The sequence below is a fragment of the Nothobranchius furzeri genome, chromosome 11 (genome assembly GCF_043380555.1).
Source record: "Nothobranchius furzeri strain GRZ-AD chromosome 11, NfurGRZ-RIMD1, whole genome shotgun sequence".
NCBI lineage: Eukaryota > Metazoa > Chordata > Actinopteri > Cyprinodontiformes > Nothobranchiidae > Nothobranchius > Nothobranchius furzeri.
This window is the reverse complement of record NC_091751.1, coordinates 64,898,344-64,925,192: the sequence shown is the minus strand read 5'-3', so window position 1 is coordinate 64,925,192 and position 26,849 is coordinate 64,898,344. Positions and strand designations below refer to the sequence as shown.

At 42.0% G+C, this 26,849-nt stretch overlaps 1 protein-coding gene across 2 annotated transcripts in view; it reads left to right on the top strand.

Moving 5' to 3' along the window:
* The window catches only part of LOC107384320 (MAGUK p55 subfamily member 7), a 47,740-nt gene that overhangs the window by 10,829 nt on the left and 10,062 nt on the right, over nt 1-26,849 (top strand). The window contains exons 5-13 of one of the 2 annotated variants that reach the window (XM_015957518.3): nt 3,734-3,868; nt 8,142-8,223; nt 8,299-8,384; nt 10,592-10,663; nt 10,993-11,189; nt 11,287-11,345; nt 11,459-11,488; nt 11,874-11,927; nt 18,393-18,569. In XM_015957518.3, coding sequence (XP_015813004.2) covers nt 3,734-3,868; nt 8,142-8,223; nt 8,299-8,384; nt 10,592-10,663; nt 10,993-11,189; nt 11,287-11,345; nt 11,459-11,488; nt 11,874-11,927; nt 18,393-18,569 — 892 coding nt within the window. The remainder of the gene's footprint in view (nt 1-3,733; nt 3,869-8,141; nt 8,224-8,298; nt 8,385-10,591; nt 10,664-10,992; nt 11,190-11,286; nt 11,346-11,458; nt 11,489-11,873; nt 11,928-18,392; nt 18,570-26,849) is intronic. The other variant, XM_015957519.3, reaches the window with a different exon arrangement.

Here is a 26,849-nt window from a genome sequence, read left to right as displayed (position 1 = left end):
ACTCAGGTTTGTGAGTCTTATTTGAAAATATTTGTTGTGCTGCTAGTTTGCCTAAAGTTAGCTTACTATCAGGTAAAGTTGTTGGAGAAAGAAAGGGAATATTTACTATCATCTCACACTAAACACTAACAGGAACAATACTCTGCCCTGAATATGCTTAATATGTAGCTTCAGATTAAAAATTATGTGGTACAAGACATAGATGTTGACTAGTGCGTGTCACGTGTGTGTGTGTGCGCGTGAGCACGTGCGTGTGTGTGTGTGTTAAGCCCCGGATCTTCTTCAGTCCTAAATCCGCCCCTGGTCACACCAAGCATTAACTAAATTAAATTTGACATAAATGAAGTGGCACAAGCATGGAGGCTAAAAATGGAGCAAATCAGCTACTTGACCTAATTTAATATAAAACGTGGCTTATTATTAACGCTGAGTGTTGTGTTTGCACTGAGCAAAGCTAGCTTTAACAAACTACTATAGTCAGAACACTTTAGTTCAAGAATTGATTGTAGTTAGTTGTTTGTCATTTTTGAGTTGTTTTTGTCTAGTTGACCTGCTGGGAGGATATAAAGACTCTGATTGGTAGTTTTATTTCTGTTCTTTAAAGTAAAACTCATATCCAAACAACGCTCAGCTTAATGCATCATACAGTTTAGGTACATATGCTCTAAAGAACACAGGAATGAAGAAAAGTCTCGAGACAATCCTCATTCTGCTGCCACTCACTAGCTCCTCCCTCTCCCTGTGAAGTGGGATTATTTTTTAAAACGATGTGAAGATCAGTCACTTGTGAAAAAAAAAAATTAAACCTGCATCTTTAAGTGTGGCCTGGTGCAAGAACTGGACCAGCACTGCAGACATTTTAAACCTAACCCTTCTAAATTAGTGTGCCTGAGTCAAAAAATGTGACACTACTTAGGAAAGGGCCGGTGATGAAATTGCAACTGAAAAGGGGTAAACTGCAAACACATTTTTGATGCATAATTAACACACTATGGCTGAATAACAAAATGTGTGCTACTTTTTTGCAATGATTTCATATGCCTCACGCATGGATGTAATTTTCACTTTAGAAGTGGGGGGGGGGGCATGGGGGGGGTATCTTTACAGTATGTTCTAATGGGAAACAGGCTTCAACACAAACGGTTGTTTTCCGCTTGGTCCTAGAGCTCAACCAGTGTCAGTTTAATATAGTGTAATATTGTTTTTGGATGCTAAAAAGTGCAGGGTTCAAAACTTGTCTTTGGAAAAAGTGGGAGGGGGGGACATGCCCCCCCCCCCCAAAAAAAAATTACGTCCATGGCCTCACGTGACCCAGATACATGCACCAAATCAGTGACTCCTTTTAAAATTTGACAAATTGTGTCCAACTAGTCACAAACAGTCACAGCGCAATGTGATATGAGAAAAGCATTAGGAACTACGAATCAGGATTGTTTTTAAAAGTTACAAGAAAACTTATTTGATGGCAAAATTGACCAACCAGCTCAAATTTCATCTTCACAATCCCTACATGCTCCTTTTCAGTGTTAGAGCAAATATTTAAACGTTCAGCAGGTTTAATTAACTTGCAACTATTTCACATCTGATTCTAATTATTCTCACTTTATAATCTAGAGGAACACGGAGACCCCAAAATGGTATTTCATGGCTTACTGACACCTGATTTATTGATTAAAAGGTTGCTTTTGCTGCCATGTTTAATTTGAAAATGTTTGGGTAAATGAACACTGGCATTAAAAAGATAGTCTGAGTCCCATAAAGTGACAAACTAATGCAGCTAACTGCAGTTAAACTGATCTGAATCCTTCCCCCTGACAGGCGCTGACATCTTTTTACCTCACTGAAGCTAACGTTCACCCGGAGATGCCTGTGTTTCATGTTTCTCTGCCAGCAAGTCACAGTTTGTTTAAACAGTTTTAATGACCTGTTTGTTCTTGGCCACAGAGCGGGAGCTCACACATGCTTATGAGACATGCTGGGTATAATATCATGCATCTGTTTTTGCGCCTCTGAGAGTAGCCAGAGATGCATTGCTCACACACTGGCATCTTCTGAAATGTTAAACTGCTGACGGACACGGAAATATGACGAGTAGACCGACTGACATATGGACTGGCTGATTGTTAAGTTTAATACAATAAAGAATATTTTATACAGGGTAACAAAAATGATCCTGAATACTCAACATTATATCCTGTTGGATCTCCCTGAGTTTTTGAAAGCCACTTCAAGGTTGTTGTCTTACCTATCACTTGATCTCATGTTTACTCGCCTTCAAACTTAAAGGGACTTTACGGACTTTTTAATTTTTATGCTCGCGATTGCCCCCTCAGGCCAAAAGTGTAACGGCAGCTTCAATAGTAGGCTCGTGCACGAGGCGCGCATGCTGTACGTGCACACTCCTTAACTAAAATAACAGCTGAGACAGTCCCTTGTGTGTGTGTGTGTGTGTGTGTGTGTGTGTGTGTGTGGGCCAGATGACAGAGGACATGCTCAGATCATTCCCTTCCTTTTCTTGAAAAATTGTTCCAAAATGAAAATCTGAAATCTTTTTTATATGTGAGTTCAATGCCGTTCGGCGAGTCTCAAATAAAAATGTGGGCATCTCACTGTAAAAAAAGATACCATTAATGTAAAAAATAAACTCTAATTAAACTATATTCGCACGTGGAATTGAACCCAGAGTTTCAGCATGAGTCCGACATCTTACTAGGTGAGCTAAAGGCACCAGTGGTGTCTATGGTATCTGTAACATTTTATTCCTTGATGACAGCTGAAACAACGTTCAAAGAACGGTTCGGAGCAAAAATGGCTATTTTGTTGCTAATTTGCAGGAAGTATCTAGAAGAAAGTAGCTAAGGGTCCTCAGAAATGTAGCTAGGTTTGTCACTAGGCGTTAGGAACAGCGACAAAGTCGTTGAGTTGGCACTGCCTCTCTCTCTGCTGCTAAAGCTACGGATAGCAAATGCTACGAGCTATGCCTGAGCGTGAACGCGCATGAAGCAGCCTGCTCGACCCGAGCATCTCTCTTTTTCTGTGATTTTACAGAAAAACAGGCAATCACAGTAAAAATGCCAGGGCTCATTCTACAGGACCAGGGCATTGCAGGAGAATGTATGAAGAAGACATTTATTATTTCTATACATGTTTTGGCTGTCAAACTTCCATAATGCCCCTTTAAAGGGGACATATTTTGCAAAACAAATTTTCATCTTTTATGCCTCCATGTGGACCTCAACTGCCTCTATAAACACATCAAACATGAGTAAAAGCCATCCATCCATTGTCAGTGATTGGTTTCAGGAATAATCTGCCTAAAATGAGCCATTTTTGAAAAGTGCCTTATTGTGGTGTAATAATACCTGTTGATGCTGGGCTACTCTACTCCAAGCCCCTTCCAGATAACCAAGCTTCTCACCTCATGGCAATCATTTGGGGATGGGTGGGCGTTCCTTAAAGTGACAAAGCCCTGAAATGGCTCATGGAAGTTAATAAAAACATCAAGGATAAATGTGCTGAAACCACCTTACATTAGAGGGATTTTGTGTAAAGAACTTCATCAAATGTCTTTTATAGATCGTAACTTTTAAAAAGTCATAATATGTCCCCTTTAAACATTAGCTGTGTAATTTTAATGATCTGAGGACTCAAATAAATGGTTTCAACCCCATGGACTCATAGGACTACAGTGTTTGAGGTGCGATAACAAATGCAGGTTGAATTTCCTTTGCAGAACTTCCTGCACGTCCATGACGCCGTGGCTCAGAGAGACTTTGAGCCAGTGCTGCCACCCGTCCCTGATGATGCGCTGGAGGACGAGGAAGATTCAGTCAAAATTGTCAGCCTGGTGAAAACCATAGAGCCACTGGTTAGTTTTTACTTTTCTGTCCAATTAACAGCAAACCATGCAGGTGGGTAGAAATATAAATACATATATATCTAAAAAGTTATGGTAACTTTGGTTTCAAGTAGTGGTTTTCAATCATTTTCTGTCACGGCCCCCTAAGGAACATACATTCTTTTTTTGTTTTGATTCTGTTTAGCATGCTAAGCTAACATCCCGCTAGCCGTCGTTCCTCTTGTTTGTTTGATTTTCATGCCATTTTAGTCAATGACTGGTCACCAGGTTCAGCTACAATCTCTTACACTGAGGCGAGACATGCTAGATGCTAGAATAATAACATAATGTTTACATGTAATCCTACTTTGGAACAACATTAGTATCTATAAATTCACTATTGTATTAAGAAAAACACCTTGAGTTTACACCCTTGCAGTGGCGGTTTTACCATTAGGCATAGGTCGGCCTGGGGCCCCCTTAAGTTGGGGGGATGGGGGTGGGGGGTGGGGGGCTAGCCCTGACCGCTGGCACCCCTCTGTTAATGCCAATATGGACTATTCCTTTAAGATGCTGATGCACAAACAGGAAGTGATTGGTAGTCATTCCACTCCAATCCAGGTGGTGGCAGGAATGCACCATATTGTTGTTTGCCAAGTGCCATAAGACCACAAATGAGAAGAAGAAGAGAATGCAGAAAGAGAAGAAGAGAGGCGGGAGCGTTCGTAACAAACTCGAAGCAGTAGTCAAAACATTACATTTGAAATTGAGTTATCCCAGTGGCTCCAATAAGAGAAAGAAGCAGCTTGCTTTAAAAAAGCTTTTATCTTCACTTCCAAAAGTGACGTTGTTTTTCAATGTAAACATCAGATGGAAGCAGAAAAGGAAAGACAATAGAAAATGTTTTAGAGTGAGGAAAACATAGACCAAAATGGAAAATAAAAGAAAAAAAGAAAGGCTAAAGTAAAGCAGAGCAAATATTGAAGACGCTCAAAGGGAGAGAAAGACAGGAAAAAAGAGGAGGACTAATAAAAAGTGAAAATAACTCATGTCAGAAGAGGGGAGAGTTTTGCAAATCCAGTTAACGATAAGATTGTCGAAAATTTAGTGTAAGGGGGCCCGATGTCTGTGTGCACCTTGGGGCCCCAAATTGCTAAATCCACCACTGCACCCTTGTCTGTTAGTGCAGCCAAACATGCAGCAAACTTTTTACATTTTACTGTAAATCAACAAAAGAAAAAAGATAAAGCTACAAACTGGCTTGTTATGACTAGCTTCGCAGAAGTTTCTAAATGCGTCAAGTTTTTCTGCCGTCCATCCCGGCCAAGGGGACAGTCCTGTGAGGAGGCTGCTTCTGTTGGATTGAACAACCAGCCTGTTGATTAGTTTGAGCACTGCTGCCATCTAGTGACTGGAGGCTAGCTTAGCATCCAAGCATGAACAAAGACTCTAGTGGATCATCATGCCTCCCACGCACGATTCTAGAAGTTATAAATAATCATTAACTCATCTGGCATAGACACTTTTCAGCATCAGCTTGGAGAAACTGAAGTTACATCCAATGGGACTGATGAGCTAGTCCAGTACAATCCTAAAAAGCCTGCTGTATCCAGTCCTACGCAGGTCTTCTGCCCTCTGATGGAGGATCGCAGCATGACAACTGCTTTTTTAATTTCTTTTTATTGGTACCTTGTGTATACCATATAAATGGCAGAGGCATCTATTATTATTCACCTCTAAAGCAGTCTCTTCATTTATTATTCCTCCGCCTACATATAGAGGCATACAGAGGCTGAGTCCGGGGAGGTGAGCTATTTCTTCATTTGGTGTTTTGAGATGCCATGTTAACGTAGGCCTAGAAGTCAAAAAGCTATGTATTTATTTATTTACTTGTTGTTTTAATGCTGCATAATGGTGAGTTATGGTGTGACTACAAGAAACAAGAAAGAAGCCACATGAAAAGGAGAAGATTCCTGCAGTAGCAGTGTCCTATTTGCATTTGCACTCTAACTTTATTTTAGTCGTTCTTTTTGCTACGTGTCTGTCCACTAGTACACTTCCCACTGCTTTGTCTTTCAGTGGGTTTATCGTGAGTTACTGCAGAATGCTGCTTTCTTTTGGCATCTTGAAAGCACATGCCATAGAGACTGATTCAATTGATGTTCCATTCCTAAAGCACAGTGTGATGTTTCAAGGCCTTTCATCGTAACTCATTTTCTCAATACTGCTTTAATAATCTGCCTTATTTCTTGCTCCACACAGGCTGTCAAGTATAAATTAGGCTTAATGGGCAGCTGTTGCAAGGTCTTAAGCCTAATTCATACTTCTCCGTCTGCTCCATGAGGGAGAGACGCACGCACAGACAGAGACTGTGACTTCTCTGTCTCCTGGGTAGTGCTGCAAAGCAATTCCCCGCCAGGACAACGGAGGGCGTAGCTCTGCTCTGTGGTATCCTGTCATGTATCCGGTCCAAGTTAGTGCATTTACTATCGTGTTTATGTTGTGTTTTTTGGTGTTGCATGTCTCCACCCCGATGCAGACGGAGAAGTATAAATTAGGTTTTACTGCAACACAAAAATACGTCTTGCTTGCAAAGATGTAGGTATCTACTGCCCCCTATCGCCAGGGAAAATTCACAGTGTCACTTTACAGTTTTTCTCAGTTGCTTTGGTGCGTTTCTCAGAACACTATTAACATTTGCACAGCAGTTAGTGCATTTCTCAAAACAATTAGTGCAAACTGCAAAACCTAGTGGATAGCCTGCAAAAGCACGTCACATGCTCAAAATTGATAATCCATTCCTCAAAAGCAAGTATTCATGTCAATGAAACTGTCAGTGCCATCAAAATGAAAAGTCTTGACACCATCTTTATGAACAAGATAGTCAAATGGCTTTGTCATGTTTTCACTATGACAGGTTATAATTTCAGTGTTTTCCATTGCAAGAATATTTGGTGACACCTGAAAATGCTCAAGACAGCACTATGTCCTACTTGTACAGCCATTTGAAATGTGCAGTAAAGTTACTGCAGATGTTATGGGAGTTTTGGGAGTAACTGAGACACTGAATACGTACGTTTGACATTTTTACTGTATAGAAGTGTTTGTAATTCTACAGCATTGTGCAAAAGAAAATATGCTACAGTCACTTGTTTACTGTAGAATACATGTAAACAAAAAAATCACCCTTTTGGTAGAGCTGTGCACAAATGTGAACAATATACAGTACATGTAACAGTACATACAGTATTGCACAGTACTGTAACATACAGGTACAGTAAATCATTCTGGCACATCCAGACGTTTCTGTCTGCCTGGCCACATATTTTCATCTACATCACAACGGATGTCATCCCTCGCAATGCAGGGAGGAAAGTGTCTCCTGGAGTGGAGAAGTATACAGAAGTATAGAAATGGTACACACTAGCTCCTGCTCAGTTCATATATGCTTGCCAATTGAGGATTCACCTCCTCATGAGTGACAGCTGAAATTCACCTGTGGTCAATTGTTCAATTTAGGAGACATTTCCAGGAAAAAATGATAAAGAAAGGTATAGAATTTGCTTGACAGATGACTGATATTTGACATTTGATAACTAGTTCAACAATTTTGTGTGTAATGACTCAAGTAATGAAAGTAAGACTATTAGTTTTATTGAGAGTGACTATTCAGCATCCATAAGTATAATTCATTTTGACTGACATGACATAAGCAAATGGAAATGTCAAAAAACAGCAGAGAAATGTAGCAACTGATACATGTCCAAAATCATTTGCAGTTTGTTCAGAGAAAGGAGAAATTGCTACTATGATGTGCACAAATGACTAAATGTTGTGGAGGTTGAACTAATAGTTATGAGAATTTTAATTCTGATCTGAGAAACGCACCAAAGCGACTGAGAAAAACTGTAAGCCTCCAAAAGGCACTTTAGTTACGGTGGACATACATTTGTATTCACCTCAAACCCATGGAAGTGGTCTGACCTTATACTCTGACATGACCTGTTTGGTCAATCCAAAATGTTCCTATTTTTCTGACAACGGGGTTATACCCCAACATCATCAGCTGTTTGTATTTTTCTTTGGACCACATCGGCATCATCTTTTGTACATAATGCCGATTTTTGGATAACACTTCCCAGCTCTTTGTAGAGGAAGGTTTTCAAATTGTTGAGATATAAAACATCACTAACAAGAAAGAGCTGTAAATGAGCATCTCACCTGGGTTTTAATGGAGTTTTTTATGCTCTGTAGTTTGATCCGTTTGCCTTTTCTGCTTTTTTTTAATGACTTATTTAATCAGGGGGCTACAATAAAGACAGACACATCCACTGGAGCTATTGTGGTGGCGAGGATCATGAGAGGAGGAGCGGCTGATAAAAGTGGTATGTGGTATCTATGTTTATACAAGGAGCAACTCATGGACTGAGTGAAACAAGAGACATTCGTCTTCTCGGAAGGTCTGATCCATGAAGGAGATGAGCTGAAGGAGGTGAATGGAGTTTCTCTGGAACGCAGAAAACCAAAGGAGATCCTTCCTCTTCTGGTCAGACTCTGCATTTCCTCAAATGTTTCTGCTGTCAGAAATAGTCAGAGCCATTAATGTGGTTGCAAAGTTCAGTTATTCGAATTTCTAATGCAGCGACAGAAAACAAGGCCAGAAAATAATCAGGTCATCCCTGCAGAGTGAATTAAACTCACCCACTTTCCATGAAACGTTAAAAGGAAAACCACAGCAAGAATTTGGAAAGAGGTTTTTGAGTCAAATTAAACTGGATGAATTGGATTTACCTTTTGTGATTATCCAATAATATGACCGAGAAGCCCTCTGGATGTTGAGAATGGGCGTGTTTCCACTACAAGAACTTCAGGGTAGATTTACAGGAACCTCCCGACATGCGCGTGTCTCCACCTGACCGGGCTGTCTGAACGGCCGTTTTCAGGAACCTGCTCTGGAGTAGGTACTCCGAACGGCCTGGTGGAGTAGCTGAGCGGAACCTCCGGTTAACTCACACCGACTGGTTGTAAATCAGTAGGAAATGACATCAGCAGACGTCCAAAACAATTGACAGCAGTAAAATTAGAAGAGTTGCTGGTGAGACAGAATGGAAGCAAGAACAAATAAGGACCGATCCGACATAGGCCATCGCCCCAAGCTTCCCGAACGGCATTCGCCCATCCCTTAGGACCGACTGCCGTTCACATGGAACCCTTCTCCACTTCGGCCTTCAAAGTTCTCGTTTGAATATTTGCTACTACCACCAAGATCTGCAACCGCGGCAGCTCCACCCGGGCTCGCGCCCTAGGCTTCCGTGCTCACTGCGGCGGCCTTCCTACTTTTTCGCAGCTTAGCCCTCGCGGCTCCTGCTGCCGACGACGGCCGGGTATGGGCCCAACGCTCCAGCGCCATCCATTTTCAGGGCTAGTTGATTCGGCACGTGAGTTGTTACACACTCCTTAGCGGATTCCGACTTCCATGGCCACCGTCCTGCTGTCTATATCAACCAACACCTTTTCTGGGGTCTGAAGAGCGTCGGCATCGGGTGCCTTAACCCGGCGTTCATTTAAAATCTAACTCCCAACACCGGAGAACTCGGTGGAATTCCCCCACAGACTTCATTAACGGGGCTTGTCTCACAAAACTCAGAGCTGCTCTTGTCCTCTGAATGGATACAATTATGATATACTTCTATAAAATAAATGCCTGTAACATTATACTTTGGGCGCTTTTTGGGGCTGATCAGTGACATCACTCTCTGCCGGAGCAGTCGTGATATGCTGCCGTGTGTGAAAGTTCTGAAAGGGCTTAATTTGAATGGAGACACAACAGCTGAGAGGACTGGGACATCCTACCTCCTGGTCAAGTTCCTCATCCCAGGAACTACCCTGGAGTTCTGATGCTGGAAACATGCCTAACGAGGCTCCAGGTCACTTTGGCATAGTCCACACGTAGCCGGGGTTTTTTGAAAACGAATATCCGCCCTTGCAAAAACTTGCATCCACACCACCTCGTTTTAAAACAAACTCTGTCCACACGTACCCAGATAAATACGTTGTTAAGGACATGCCAGACCTGTAGGCGGCAGTACTTCCCCCGTTCTTAACCTCGTCCTTCGTCTGTGGTCTTCCACAAGGAGCAGTAATTCCTCTTGCAAGTACAAACAAGCAAAAAGCGCTTGGACAATTGATAAAGCGAGCGCAGCTCTGAGGGCATCCATGCTGTTGGCTAGTGTAAACACAGGTCGCACACGTGATGTCAGCATTTTTTTGTCGCGGAAAGTGACGTTGCGGACCTTAAAACTCCGGTTTTGTCCGTCCACACGCAGACACCCAAAACGGAGAAAACGCAGATCTTCACTTTGGCCGGAGTTTTTAAAACGATCCGTTTTCGTGTGAAAAAACTCCATTTTCGTGTGGATGACAGGCCAAAACGTAGAAAAATATCTACGTTTTGGCAGATCCCCGGCTACGTGTGGACAGGGCCTTTGTCTCCTGCCATCTTTTGTATCATTAAAGAAAAAAGAACCGAGCACCCCAAACTTTTATAGAGATGTCATATTTAATTTATTGAGTTCTTACATAATTGTGGAAACCTTTTGAAGAGATTTGTTTCACTAACGTTGTTTCAGAAAGATTTAATGTTCACTACTAAAGAGTCACGCGTGTAGTTCTTAAATGACATAAACAGGTAAAATTGTTGTGGTGTTTCATCAGAAAACAACAATTGAAACCAGGATTCCTGCTTTCTTACAGCTTTGTTCCGAGGGTGATGTTAAATTCAAAATAATTCCTGGATCGTCTAAGGAGGACAGGAACACAGCAAAGGTAAGTATTGCTGTCTGTTTATGTTTGTTGTGTTTGTCATACACGCAGTGTGGCTGCATCATCAACACATCATAACACAGACACAGAGACATAAGTTAAAAGCACCCCCTAGTGCCTGGTTCCAGTACTTGCTTTAAGCGCCACCCCCTCCTAATAAATAAATAGGCTACTCTCCTAAATTTAAAAATAAAAATGCCTTAGATAATTTTTCCCCAGTAGTTGTTATTTGTTAATAATCTCTCTAATGTCTAGTGTTTAGTTAAACCTAGTTTTTTTTATACCGAAATGGTCTTGTCGATCTTGCAAACCAGACTTTTGTTTTTTCTCAGGTGTTCATGCGGGCTTTGTTTGACTACAATCCCATGGATGATCCTACAGTCCCTTGTAAAGATGCTGCCATGGCCTTTAAATGGGGCGATATTCTTCAGGTTGTCAGCATGGAAGACGACACCTGGTGGCAGGCCCGTCACCATGGAGATGGCAGCAGCTGGGCAAGTCTCATCCCCTCAAAGCAACTGCATGAAAAGTGATACATTCATGTTCAGTCCAACATTTAAGCCAAACTTTGCAGAAAATATTTAAAACATCCTCACCTGTTTTATTTTTTAATTTTATTTCCACAGAAGAATTGTACTACAGCGACCCAAAGCTCTGTTCAAGCCTCGGCGTGTCAGCCCTCCAGGTGCTAAAAGCTTCCCAACAAACCCATTAGAGCCTCTTTAGTAGGGGTCATAGGTCAGCTATGCTGCCCTCCACTTCAGCTGACTTCTTTTGTTTTAACCACATGCACCACAGATGATGATGATGATGATGATGATGATGAAGGTATTGTTTAGTCTTCATTTGCTTTTACAAACCTGATTTATCACAACTGTTTCTATGATTTAGATTCAAGAAATGAATCTGTGAAATGTTTGCTTACCCTAAATTCCTTTTTGTTAAACATTTCTAAAAACAGACAGCTGTATCAGCTTCCTCCTTGTTGTAACCAAGCTGGTTTAAAGTACCTAAGACCTAATTGGCCTTCAGCAAAGTATTTATGCATTTCAGACACTTAGCTGATTTTAAAATAGTAAAAAGAAAAGACACACCGTTGCCATTTTAAAACAATAACAAAATAACGTGTTGATAAAGTGAATTTCTAAGCCACACATTACATTTTTTGAGAGTTTTATCCACAATATTCTGACCTTTTCTTTGCATCTTTTAGTTCCTCCAGTGACAGAGCAAGCAGACTATGGAGCTATAACTGGGATCCACATAGGTGAGAACTGGAAACCCTCTTATACTGGAAAAGGGACCAGTATGAATCACACCAACTAGAGGGAACTAAGCAGATCAGAATGAGATGCTTTATTTCTAAAATGTTAATCTGTGCACACAACTACATGTAGCTACGAAATTTGCATACTGAATTGTAAGCAACTGCACTGTGAGAAACTGACATGGCAGAGAAGTTAAAGGTCAACTTCACTGAAAAACCATCCATCCATTTTCAGCCGCTCATCCGGGTTCGGGTTGCGGGGGCAGTAGCCTAAGCAGGGAGGCCCAGAGTTCCCTCTCTCCAGCCACTTGGGCCGGCTCCTCCAGGGGAATCCTAAGGCCTTCCCTGGCCAGCAGTGAGACACAATAATATAATAATAATACATTTACCGTAAATTCTCTAATACAGGCCCGGGCCTGTATTTTACTCAAGCTCATCAAGCTCCAGGCCTTTGTTGGAAAGAGGGCCAGAATTAGAGGCAGGCCTCAATTTCTATTAGAGCAAAATGAACTGCCAGTAGAATGAATAAAAACGGGGTGTGTCTATTTGAACCTATAAAATACTTGGCTCATTTATTGAAAATGTACAGTTACCATAAGGTGGTACGGTTTGCATATGAAACATTAACAACAAGGCTAAATTACAGTAGGGAAATACTGTATTGTAACAAAACAATAGCAAATATACCTGTACTGCTTTTTAAACGTTATTAAAAACCAGTATTAGAAAAGACAACAGCTTCAAAGTTGTATCGTTTCGTCTCGTTTGGGTTGTAGTAAAAAATAAAATAAAAACCCGCAAATTCAATTCAATCTTTGTCCAGTTTAAAGTAAAAATAAATAAATACCAGTAATCCAGTTCAGTTTAATCCTCATCCAGTTTGATGGGTCGATGTTAAAACGTTTAGCAGCTTGCTCCCCAGAGTGTTCTGCAGCATATTTCAGCACGTTCTTTTTGAACTTGATATAAAATTTTCGCCTCCTCTTCGGCTCCGCACCTGCCATGGTTAAAGTTACCCTCGCGTTCTATCACTGGCAAATCAAAAGTGAGACGGATGACACAACCGCTCCCCGGTGGTACTTGCTTGTCACCACATTCCACCCATCCACAATAAAAAAAACGGCCATTATTCACCTCCGCCGACTCCGACACCGGCCAAAATGTGATACCCGGCCGTTAACTGAATACAGGCCAATATTAGAGGATTTACGGTAATTTCAGGCGCCTTTCAAACACCCAGGGTCACCGTACAATTAAAATTCATAGTAGAAACCACAAGACACACTAAAACCAAAAAATTAAAACAACCATCATAAAACAACCAGAATACAACAACCAAAAGTAATGAAGGTCCAGTAAAGCTACACTAAAAAGACCCAATGAAACTGTTAAATTAACAGCTATGAACCAACTAAAATAAAACAACTGGGTAACCTAGGAGTCCTTACACAGACATATAGTCCCTCCAGCGTGTCCTGGGTCTACCTTTAGGTCTCCTCCCGGTTGGACGTGCACAGAAAACCTCAACAGGGAGGCGTCCAGGAGGCGTCCTGACCAGATGCCCGAGCCACCTCAACTGGTTCCTCTCGATGTGGAGGAGCAGCAGGTCTACTCTGAGCCCCTCCCGGATGACCGAGCTTCTCACCCTTTCTCTAAGGAAGAGCCCAGCCACTCTGCAGAGAAATCCGCAATCTCATTCTTTCGGTCACCACCCAAAGCTCGTGACCATAAGTGAGGGTAGGAACGAAGATCAACCAGTAAATCAATAGCTTTGCCTTCTGGGGAAAAAAATGAAACATTTTTTAATTTATTATTTCTGATTATAATCAGCCACTGAGTTTGTCATGAAGGCTGAACCCCTATCTCCTGCATTAGCTTCTGATATGAAAAGGCTGACGGATCTACATCCCACTGTCACTCAACATTCCACCCATCTTGACTCACGACAGGGAAAGCTGTTGTTGGTTTAGCGTTCGGAAACGTCTCGACTAGTAGAAGCTAACCGTTAGCCTTAGCAACTCCACCACACAGCAGAACTCCTTTAGGCACGTGTTATTTGTAGAGATTAAACATCAACGTTGCAAAGCAAACACAGTCAGTGGTAGAGTCGCGCTGCTGTTATCCAGTCCTAGGTGGGATGTCCCAATATCAGGAAATAAGACTCCAAATCCTGCCGTCTTTTTTTTTCAACTCTGATGCGGCTTGCTTCCTGAAACAGATGCAATAGAGCTTTTCCCCCCAGAGTACAACTTACAAGGCATTCATTTCTACTGGAGACCACTGCAAATGTATTAAAAACACTAGTAAAGTGGACTTTTACATCCAGGCTTGCAGGTTCAAGCACTGCTCAGCATGTTGCTGTTGTTGTGTTCCTGAGCAAGACACTTTACCCCCTTTGCCTGCTGGTGGTGGTCGGAGGGACCAGTGGCGCCAGTGCCCAGCAGTCTCGCTTCTGTCAGTGAGCCTCAGGGCAGCTGTGGCTATGCTGTAGTTTATCACCACCTGAGTGTGAATCAGGGGCGTGTCCAGGGAGTGGCCTGGGGTAGCACATGCCACCCTTATAATCTGATCGGCCACCCCAGGTGCCACCTGTTCCATTTCCAGTTTAAACTGACTTTAAATTGTCGACAAAAGGCTTGAGTTGTAAACTTCAAAAATAGTGTGTGGTAGCATGCACCTTTAACATTGTCTTCTAGCCCAGGCCTACAGAACATTTCTGTAGTATTAATATTATTTATTATTCTTTCATATTCACATCAATAGTATTTAGAGTCCCACTCAACTCCAGTTGGTGGCAATAATGCAACAAGTAGTGACTTGCTAACCACCACAAAACTAGAAGATGAATAGAAAAAAATGGTGATTGTGCAATGTGAAACTCCAAAATTCACTAGAAAGTAAATAAATAAATATACAATTTGTGTAAATAAATAAATAAGCATAACCATTGGTGCCACCCATGCATAAACAAGTGCCCCACATGGGCCACCCCATTTTAAAAGTCCTGGACACGGCTCTGGTGTGAATGTGTGTGGTGGATGAGTGTCTGACTGTGAACAAACCCCCTTGGGAGGGTCTAGGACTCCAGAAGGCTCTATATCAAATACAGGCCATTTACCATAACTAAATAAAATATCTACTATTTAAACAAACTTATGGTGACATTGATAGAAATTTAAAAAAAAAAGTCACGGCCACGCGTTAGTAACGCATTAGCATCGTAGTCCAGAAACCTGTGGATTTGTCCATCTTTTATAAAATCCCTGTTGTCTGAAGGTCCTGCTATTGTTTTGCAGCCTGTAGCTGAACTAAACTATAAGTCAGAATCATTTAAACGACTTTTTACTCTGATTAGTTTGTCTATGCTCATAAAGCTGACCTTTGCACTGCTGGATAAGACTCATTTGTGATCATTTGCTGAACTGGATGGGTTCGGTACTAGTTTATGAGTTGCTGTCATCTTTAAAAAAGGGAAGCAGCAAGAAGTGCCAGTAAAGAGGCAGAAAAGAATTTCTCTGGCAGAAATACTCAAAACTGATAAATAAACCTAAAACTCTTTTATATTTCTGAGTGAAATAACTTGATCACTAAGTGTCTCCTCCATAGTGAGACGGACCTCAGACTGCAGCCAACAAAGAAAATGTGTAGACATCCAAACAAAAACAAAAGGTCTGTAAAAGAGCCACGGATCCTGTAGTGGTTAGGATCATAAAAGAGCCTGCCAAGCAGAGCCAGACCACAGGCTGGATGTAAGGCAGCGCGACAAACAGAGGTACACAGTCATACCAGATGGCACTGTTCAGGCTGGAGTTTAACACCAACTAAAAATCTGATGATTGTAAATGGTGCAGTCTGTCATGTTTACACTCCACGGGAATACAAATCAGGAGCCCTCTACGCCTCGCCCACTGTTTTCACTACTTTGCTGGTAGGTGATTCAATAATCAGGAACGTCATGACGAGATGTTTTCCATCAGAGCTCTCCTGGATAAACTTCCTGGTCTGCTGGGCACCATCCCAGCTCAGTTAAAAGAGTGAACATTCATGAGGGATCAAACAATGTTACAGGCCGGTAGTCTGCCATCACACTAGAGCATTTTAACCATCTCTGACATTCTGAAGAGCAGCGGAATGTCTGTTTTCATCTCTGGCCCGATCCCCACAGTTTCTCAGGGATGTGAAAGTGTTAGCCTTCTGCTATCTCTCAACTTCTGGCTTCAGTCTGCTTGCAGGTCCCACAGTTTTGGCTTCATCAAAAATTTCAACCTGTTTTCGAACTGTTTCTCCTTTTTCAGATGAGATGGTATTCACCCAGCTCGATTGGGTTAAACATGCACATTTTTTCTTGCTGAATTTTTTTGCTCAAACAAGCAGAAAGTGCAACTGAAACTGATTGTAAACAAAGTGCTGCTGCATTTTAGCCTAGTGAACTAGACCAAATTCTTGCTTTGCAAAGTTTGGTCTAGGCATGCTCCATTGGAACCTCTGCAGCTCCTACCAGGACTCTGGCTAGCCAATCACAGCTCTCTAGAGGGGTTTCAAACACATAAAGAGCTGTGATTGGTCCATAATGGTGGGCCAATCATAGTGCTCTATCTGCTTAGTGAACAAATCACAGAGCTTTATCCGCTTTGTGGGCCAATCAGGGCACTCTATATGCCTGGTGGGTGGGATGATGCAACAGAGTGAAACAAGGGTACGTCACATTCATTGTCCAGTGGAATGCGGAGATCATTTGAAAGACAACGGTAGAACCCGCCCCACAACCGAGAGCCGTCATTGGAGCGTGGCCAGACTAAATAATACATTTATTTAGTCTGGCTTGCCAGGCTAGCTGCATTTAGCAGTACAAGATCAAACCCAGAATGAAGAATGATTTATGATTTTTGTCCATGTCGTGCCATTTTTGAGCTAAAATATCAAATACGCCCAAGTCATCATCAAGTCAACAGATGCTAGTCGATTCAAGTCGCAAGTCATTGGCGTTCCAGTCTGAGTCAAGTCGTAAATCTTTATAGATTTTATCAAGTCAAGTCAGAAGTCATAAAAATAATGACTCGAGTTTGACTCGAGTTGAAGACATGTGACTTGAGTCCACAGAGGCGGTTTTACCATTAGGCATAGGTCGGCGGCCGCCTGGGGCCCCCTTGTGTTGGGGGGCCCCCCTAGCCCTGACCGCCGGCACCCCTCTGTTAATGCCTCAATATTCTTATTACCAACCTGTGGCCGCAGATGGGATTGGACAAGCGCAATTCTCATTATCATAATTCCTGAACCCTTCAAGATATCATTAAAATTCCAAAAGTGCTGAAAAGATAAAAAATGGGGCTTTTCGTGCATATACAATACATTACGGTAGCCACCGGGATTCCCTGTCTTGAGCGCAACGAATCACAACACAGATTCAGAGACGTGCCGAGTTTGTCATCCAAAATGCTCCGTTTTATAACTGTTGAATGGCTGATCAGATCCAGGAAATTCCAACGGTTCCTAAAAGTACATAAAAGCAGCTTTCCAACGATTTATAGCGTGAAGCAATCAGAGTTATGGACAATATTGTTATGAGGGGAAATCCTGCTGTACAGCCTGATTGAAACGGAGCGCAGCGCCGCGGTGAAAGCGGATAACGGAACGGGGAAGCTAATTAGCATAAAAACCAGCATGAAATTATGGAAATGCCTCAAAGAAAATCAACACGATCCATTAGGTGTCCCAGAAGGCTTATATCTGAAGACAGTGACCACGAAGGACAGATCTCCAGTGAACCAGGATATGAACATTTGTTCAGTCTTTATATTTTATTTTTTTATTTGAACAACCTCCAACTATTTGCTAATTGTAAGATTCAGCTTCATTCCAGCATTATTTATCTTTTTACAATAAATAATTACTTTTGCTAAAACAAAAGTTTTTGGTATAGCAGTGCACGGAGTGCAAGAGCAGCACCCCATGGCAGTGTGAGTTTGATCTCGATAGGGGTGAGAAGAAGTTTGTTGTTGAAAGGGGCCGTCGTTAAGTTCCTTCTGTCCAATTCATTATTCAGCTCTTTTCTGAACACAGACTTATAGAGATTTGTTATTTACCTTTTGCCTTCTGTGGCCTTCTTCTAAGCGTTGCTGATTGGTGCCGATATAGCGTGTTTTTTTCTTCAGATTTGTTTATTGGTAGCGTCAAGCATAGCTACTTGGCAACTAAAAGTGGAAGCAACCAAAGTGAAATATACTTCATTGCCTAACTCCTGACATCTACTGTTAATAAAAGCCTCTTTCTCATTTCTTCCCAGGTAGGTAGTATTTTCAGTCTCAGGTGGTAGTTGGGTTTAAAGACCTGCACCACTGGTAGTTTATCCTATTCAGACAAACCGGGTTCATTATACTGTACATACTTTCAAGACTAGTTTTTAAGCTTTGTGGTTTGAAGCTCTCCTTTCTCTGTATTTTATTATTATTATTATTATTATTTCAGCTGGCTTAAGGTGGAGTTTTCGACTTGGAAAAAAAAGTAGCAACAGATCCAGAAAGAGAGGTCAAATTCGAAGGTGGAGCTACGAAGCATGCAGTAGAGTCTGCATCCCTACCTACATAGAGGTGATACCCTGCAGTAGTGAGCCAAAGGACAGAAGACATCTTGTTGTCCTGGCTGGTATGTATTTTAGTCTCTTACATCTCATCATCCCATTGTTTAAAGGTTTCTCAAGAACAAGTTTTTTTTCTATAATTGGAAGGAAAATGCCTTCATAAAGCCCAACAATTGAAAGGCTGGTTCTCCCTGCCCACTCAGCCTGGACATGAATTGTGCGGTTTGCTGATTGACCAGTCTGTCCTATTGACTCAATCGACTGATTTGTGTGTGTGTGTGTGTGTGTGTGTGTGTGTGTGTGTGTGTGTGTGTGTGTGTGTGTGTGTGTGTCTGTGTGTTGAAGGAACAATAATATGTATTAGATTAACACATCAAGACATTCAACAATATTTATTTAGATATACTTATTTTATTCTACTAAAACAAAACATTTGTAAAGGCAACAAACAAGTTTTTAAATGCATTCAGACCTTTGCAATGTTTGTTGCATTTTATTTAAATTTAACCGTGTTCCCTTTTTTAACCTTCCTCCCATCATCAACATTCTATAACTTCACTACCTGCACCTCTGCAGTGCAAGCTCCCTGTGTCACTCAGATCTTCATCTGAACTCAATTATAAAAACAGTGAACATGAATGATAGAATGGAGTAAACTTTATTAATCCCAAAGTGGGGAAATTCACTTGCTACAGCAGCCCATAGACTTAGAGAAAGGAAGATGATGTCACGATACGAGCAAGGAGGAGGTTAGGACCCAAAATGTAGTGATGTTACCTGTGACACGCAGGATTCGAAGCTTGTATCACCAAAACGAACCACCGCAGAGCAAAGCACTGTGTCGGAGCTTGATTTGTTTACTGAAAGTCACGTGACCAATGAGCAACGACGCTTCGATTCACCCTTCCACCCACGTGACCGCTTCACACAATGTTTCAAACATTTAAAGCAACGCAAACCAAGAGGCGCAGGTTTGTATGACCTGAGATCGACGGTTCAGGATTCAGTATTCAGTGATTAAACACTGAGTCGCAAAAATGGATCCTGTAGCAAAAAGAGGGCGTTCTGAGATGTGGGAATGTTTCAATTTAATCTCTCCAAATAAGGTTTGAAAATGTATATGGTCTAGTCTAGTAAATTACCTTTATAGTAGTAATACTTGGTGCATATTGTAGGGCTATATCTTTTAGACCGTCTGTCATTTTCCTTTAATTAAATTAAAATCTAGTTTGGTATGATTTTTCTTCTTTTATTGGTAATTAATATAATAGTTGATGAGCTTTTCAGTTTGGTTGTACGTGTAACGGAATTTAGTACGTCCAATCCTTATGTGAATTTTCTAATCTTCATTTTGTTACTCTATTTCTAAAAAAGATACATAAATTGAGCTAATTATTCCTGCCTAATAATCCAATAAAAATGTGAAAAGTAAAATATTTGAATATGTAGAGAATGTTAATATGTGTAAATTAGATATATTTCATCACGTATCCCATAAAAATAAACATTGTTTCATTTCAAGTATTCACACCAAGAAAATCAATTTTAGTATATTTAATGTAATGTTCAAATTCAAGACACTTTTATTATACGATTCTGAGGAAGCTTTTTAATGCTTTATTTGTCCATAAAGTTCAATACACCATTCATTTTCAGTAGAATTGGCTGACAATACAATGAAATACAAACATTTACCAGCAGATGTCCTCACAGAGTTTTGAAGCATCAAACCTTGAACCTTTTTTCAATACAATTGGATTGTAAAGCTTTGTTGGTTCAAAAGGCTTCACATCATCATCACTCCCAAAATGCAGAACCCAGGATGACAGACACGAGGCAGGGGTGGAAGATGAAATAAAATCCTTTATTTTGGGATAATCCAAAGGCAGGGAGCCAAAAACCAAAAATCCAAAATGACATAATAAGAGATCCAAAACACTAGAAGCTATAGACACAAGAAGCACTGGAAACACTAGAGATCAACGAGACGAGTATGACAGAAGCACAATGGACCGACAAACTTACAGAGACACAGACAGGTTTATATACACTGGGGAGGATGAGAGGGAGATGAACTGCAGGTGTGTGGGGAGAGAGAGAACAGGTGAACTCAATTACTAATCAGGGAGAGGGCAGTGAGTTGAGGAGGAAGAAAAATAACATGATCTACGACAGAACCTAAAAACAAGAAGAGCAAAATAACTAACTAACAATCTGGGGAAAGAAACACACCAAAAGAGACTAATAGATGAACAGATGAAACTAAAGGAAAACACTACAGAAAGAGACACTACAGGGGTGTGACTAAGGAGGACCACGGGGAGCACAGGACCTGGAGGGAGATACCTGGGGGGGAAGGAAACCTAGAGGGGCTGCAGCTCTGGGAACACATGAGGAAGACGTAGACAATGACACAAGAAGGCGCTAGGATACACAACAGGAGAACCTAGAGATGGATGGAGAACACAAGGAGACACATGAGGGAAGGGGCAGACGCAGATCATGACAGATGACAATAATAACAATATTACAGGTAAACACACAAAGGCAATAAGCTAATATTGTAGCATCCAACCACTAAAAACAACAAATAAAAAGGAAACTTGGGTGTCCCGAACTATGCACATCAGGTACTGAACAAGTATTGAACACATTCTGAATATTACATTGATGTAATTGTGAACCAGGATAATGCCAGTACCAGTTAAACTGAGAAGTTATACACTCTTCCTGCAGAGGGAATGATTGACCTATGGTAACGTTCTGTTTTACATCTGGGATGTCTCAGTCTGCCTTTGAAGGACCTGTCCAGGGTCTCCATGGTCTCCACAGTGGAGCGTAGTGGGTGGGAGGAGTTTTCCAAGAAGGAGATCATTTTCACTAGCATCCTTCTTTCACACATCTCCTCAAATGAATCTGGTTGGCAGCCCAGAGCCGAGCTAGCTTTGTTAACTAGCTTTGTTCAGTCTCTTCCTGTCTCGGTCAGAGCCGCCTGCACCCCAACAGCAGAGTGAGCAGAGCCAACAACAGAGTGATAAAAGGATTTTAGCAGATTGGAATTAACTCCAAAGGACCTCAGACTTCTCAGAATAAGCCACAGAAAATACTGATGGGAATGCTACAAACAAGCAAGCAGACCATATTCAGCAACACGTTAGTTTTGCTCACTTGAATGTATGCAACTCATTAAACTCCCCCTCACCTCACGTCAAGAGTCTGGGTGTCATTCTCGACAGCTCACTTTCTTTTCAGGCTCACATTAATAACTTAATTCGGTCAGCATACTTCCATCTACGTTCCATAAACCGTCTCCGTCCCACACTGACCCCTCACACTGCCGCCATTCTCGTCCACAGCCTCGTCACCTCCCGTATCGACTATTGCAATTCACTTCTTTATGGTCTTCCCAACAAACTCCTTCATAAACTGCAACTGGTCCAGAATTCAGCAGCCCGTATTATCACCAGAACCCCTTCCTTTCACCACATCACGCCGGTTCTCCAGCAGCTTCACTGGCTCCCAGTTAAATTCAGGTCCATCTTCAAAATTCTCCTCCATACCTTCAAAGCAATCCACAACCTCTCTCCTCCATATATCTCAGACCTTATAAGTATTCACACCCCGTCCCGTTCACTCAGATCTTCTTCTTCCATCCATCTTGCGGTTCCTTCTGCCCGTCTCGCTACCATGGGGAGCAGAGCTTCCAGCCGCTCTGCTCCCCGTCTCTGGAACTCACTCCCCCCAGACATCAGGAACGTCGACAGTTTTACCCTTTTCAAATCCAGACTCAAAACCCACATGTTTAAATCTGCCTACAACCTCTGATTTTATTGAAATGTTTCTCTCTGTTTTTTCTTCTTTGGGTTTTATTATTGTTTTATTGTATTTTATTACGTGTTTTGTGTAAAGTGACCTTGGGTGTCCTGAAAGGCGCTTTTAAATAAAATGTATTATTATTATTATTATTATTATTATTATTATTAAAATCATGTACTTTAAGACATGCAATGATTTAATAGGAATCAGTGAGAGTGAACGTGTAAAATACTTTCAAAGTGCAATTCATTAAAGCTGGGGGCGTGAAGGAAGATGTGAATTTTGGGACTGGCTGATTTCCACAGTTCAAGCAAACAGTCAACGTGACTGTTCAGTGAGTTGTGTGTGTGTGTGTGTGTGTGTGGGGGGGGGGGGGGGGCACAATCAAACAAGGAAGAGGGCAAGTTCCTCGCTGAACCAAACCACAAGTTATGGATCTATCTGGCATTCATTCATAATATTCCCGGTACATCCTGGAATATGAGTGTTTTTCCAGCATTTTTTGTTGTTTACTTCTCATCCAACATGGCTGTTAGCAGTCGCTAGATATTTTAGCCTGCTTCAGGTTGCCTGACAGGTTTTATTGAACTGACTTCTTAATTCTACAGAACTGATATTACAGGGCCTGGGTACGGCCAGTGGAACGGGTCTCAGCTTTTCATATAAGGAAATTTTCTGACTTGAATCATTTAAGTGTCAAAAAAAGGTCTACATTTTTTTTACAGTGGTGCTTTCTAAAGTATATACGTTTATTCCACAGTAGGTGGTCTTATAAGACTAATTATATGTTTCTGTCATTTTTACAATTCACCAACGGAAACAGTTATTTAAAAAAAGAAAGCGTTGATTAAAATTTACGTGGAAAACCAGTTCTTTCCCATCAAAACCAAATAAACACTGAGCAGGGCTGGAATCAGAATGTGTTCTTTTGAGTTAGGCTGTGGGCCCACTCCACCTTCATTCTTCTGTCAATCCTGCAGGTCTGCTCTGTGTATATCTGAGCTTTATTACTCCCCTGAGAATTCCAGATTGAGCTCTGCTAAAAGCCTTTCTAATGTAATACTGGGATACAAATGAAGGTCATCTGAGACTGAGGAGTAGAGGGATACAGCTAAATAACAAAAAGGAGAAGAAAATAAGCAAGAAACACAAAAAACGGACACGGTTCAGAAGCAGAATCTTATAGAGAAGCAGTAAAGCACTTGCCTGGCGAGCCATCCTTTATATGTAAATATTTAGTATGGCCACAATCTATTGACACCACCCAGTTGTGGGACGCAATCTACTGTTGTCTTTTAAACTGTCTTTGCATGCTATAGAGCTCCGGGAGTTGACGTCACTTCTCCCGGCATGCAACAGTTCAAATCGAACGACGCCATCTTGGCAGGCAGTAGCCCGCAGCTGGACTATTTGTTATTGTCAGAAAACTCAATCAAACGGGAAATATGGTAGATTCCTGCTGTGTCCCAGGATGCCAGAACAGACGTGAACGACATAAGGGATGAGCCGTCTACAGGATTCCCCAAGATCCGGAGCGCCACAAACGTTGGATCATTGTAATAAAACACGCTAGTGACCGGGCTAAAATGAAACTGTGGGATCCCGAGAGTAAAGGTTTTCACTTATGCAGCGACCGCTTCATATCAGGTACTTAAACCAACGTTTCCTCAACTGTGTGTGGTATTTGTTGGAAATGCTTTTATTACAATTCTTAGTGGGCTTCCTAAACTTATTTTGGTGTGGCTTTGTCTGTCTTATTACTCATAGCAGCAAGTGTCCTCCATTAAATCAGTGTTTTAAATGTTCCTGTCTGCCTCCCTGCCTGTTTCTTCCCCCGCACTTGGATCCTCACCTCCGTCTCACTCACTGGCACGTTGTGACAAGTGCGACTGACAGGAGTTTAATTGTTTGCTTGTGTAGTTTTTTTTTTCTCACACGGAGACGTGGCAGGAATTCAGGAAAGGTAGGAATAATACTGGTGGTGATTTGAGGAGGTGAACAACAGGCAAGGAGTCTGAATAAATACAAGAGGCATTACACAGGGTTATGGTTTACCACTCAGGCTAACACTCTGATGTGCCAGGTACGCAGGAGGATGAGCATCTCCACAGTGCCCTCCAGTGATTAACCTGCATTGCCATCTTGCCTAGATCGTTTTAACTTCCTCTGCCCCCCCCCTCCCCCCTAATTATTTCTAGATTCGCCCCTGCTGCCACAACAAATTTACAATAGCAAAAACCAAAATGGCTACCACAGCTGGATCCAACCATGTCATGAAAAATTAGGAATTACACCTAATACCACTCAACTACAGGTAAGCTTTGACAACATGGAAAAAGCAGTACTCCACAAGTTTGATAACTTTGATTAAAATCAATAAAAGATTGTTTTACAATGTCCAGCAAACTAATTAATAGTCTACAGATCTGTGCAGCAGCTGTGGAACAAATCAGCAGTGAAATACCTCCATAAACCTGATATTTTGTAATGCAACTCACTCAGTGATGGAAAAGGCAGGAAATTCACCTGTAATAATTCTGTAGAAGTCATGCTCAGAGAAAATCCTAAATGAACAGTGTGCTTCATCCCATTGACCCTACACAATAGTGACACTGATTCTGCAGATGTTACATTTAGATATCACGTTACAAACTTTCCAGTGAGAGTAGACACATTAACCTCCGAGGATTTGAGCACCATTTCTGACTGAAATCAGAGCTCCTTCTGTCTCAGTCTTTACTTTTGTGATGATTTTTTCCCCATGTCCTGTCTGGCTGTGAAGCAAACTAAATTGATGTCTGAATGCTGGTGACAAGCCTTACAGATTTACTCTCAGGTGGAGCATCAAAGCTTCTGCATTTAATGTCACGCCTGATACTTAAAACTTTATTGTTATTGTTTTTTGAATGGTTGTAATTCCGAACAGACACGGAGACAGAGTTTGCTTCTAGACTGGCAGAAAGAGAAAAACAAACAAACAAAAGGGACAGATGACAACACAACAAGAGCAAGCTATCACTGTGTCAACCTGATGAGGAAATATAAATCAACATTGTTTTACTGAACACGATAATAAATCACAGTGCATTAAGTACCAACCACCGCCTCAAGACGTGTGTTGAAAATGCCCAAGTCCATACTTATGAGAGCACCATGTGAGCACCTGTGTGTTTACACACGCTTGTATATGTAAGGTTTCTCTATAGGAGCGTCCAATAAAGTGTGAGGGGCCACAGATCTGCCCCCAAAGTTGTGTAGGAAATGGAGGGAGGTCCAAGTCCCAGAGATCCAGGAGCTGCCCCAGAGCGCAGGGACCCCAGAGAGACTGTAACCAGAAAAGCCCCAGCCCCATCTCGAGAGGCACAGAGGATTGCCCCGGGGAGCCACAACCAGCAGCCGGCAGAGTCCCGGGAGATATCAGCGGCAAGCCCACAGGCCCGCCCGCAGCCTCCCACCCCCAAGCCAGCCGAGCCCAGAACCCAGCGACCCGGGACCCAGGGGCAACCAGCCCCGCCGGGGACCCAACAGAGCCCAGGGACTCAGATCCCACCAGTCAGCCACCGGGATCGATCAGGCAGACTCCAAAAATCTTAAACCCCCTGACCCGGGAGCCACGAACACTCAGGCAGACCAAGGCACCACACTCCACACCAAATGTGGCAGGGGGAGGGTAGATGAAGATGTGTAGCAGCACAAGAAGTCCCAGGAGAGGGGAGGAGTCCTCCTAGTTGGTGCTCCAGTCTCTGCCCTGAATCAGCTGCAGGTCGTCCAGAACGCTGCTGCCAGGTTCTTGACAAATATGCACCGACGAAGCCATATTACCCCTGTCCTGGAACATCTTCACTGGCTCCCCGTCATTTTCAAAGTACAGTTTAAGTTGTTGACTTTTGTATTTAAAGCACTCAACAACCTGGCACCTCCCTATCTCTCCCTATGTACCCACACACATGTTGAGATCAGCTGACCTCCTGCTGCTTTGCACACCCCGGATGCGATACAAATCACGGTGTGAACGAACATTTGTACATGCTGCCCCAAAGCTGTGGAACTAGTTACCCATTATAGTTTGGCAGGCTCCATCATTGGCGGTTTTGAAATCTCGTTTAAAAACCCACTTCTACAATGTGGTTTTTAGACAGTGATTCGTTTTAGTGTTTTATTGTGTTATTGTTTTAATGTGTTCTCAGTATTCCTCATGTTTTATCTGCTTTTGATCGGTATTTTTATCTTCTGTTTTAGTTGCTTAGATTGGTTGTGTTTTGGTCCAGCCTGTGCAGCACTTTGGGCAGCTCCCATGCTACGTTTTAAGTGTGCTATATAAATAAATTATGGTATGGTAAGACTCCACCTGACATATACAGTCATATACAGACACAGACACACACTCCCTCCCTCATGCTCACACTTACATATACAACCGAAAACTTAGAAAAATGAACGCTAGACACCCACTAACACTCCCCATACACACCCTATTCACTCTGGTCCCGGTACTGCTGCACAAGGGGTACAACCATCACTGGTTCCCA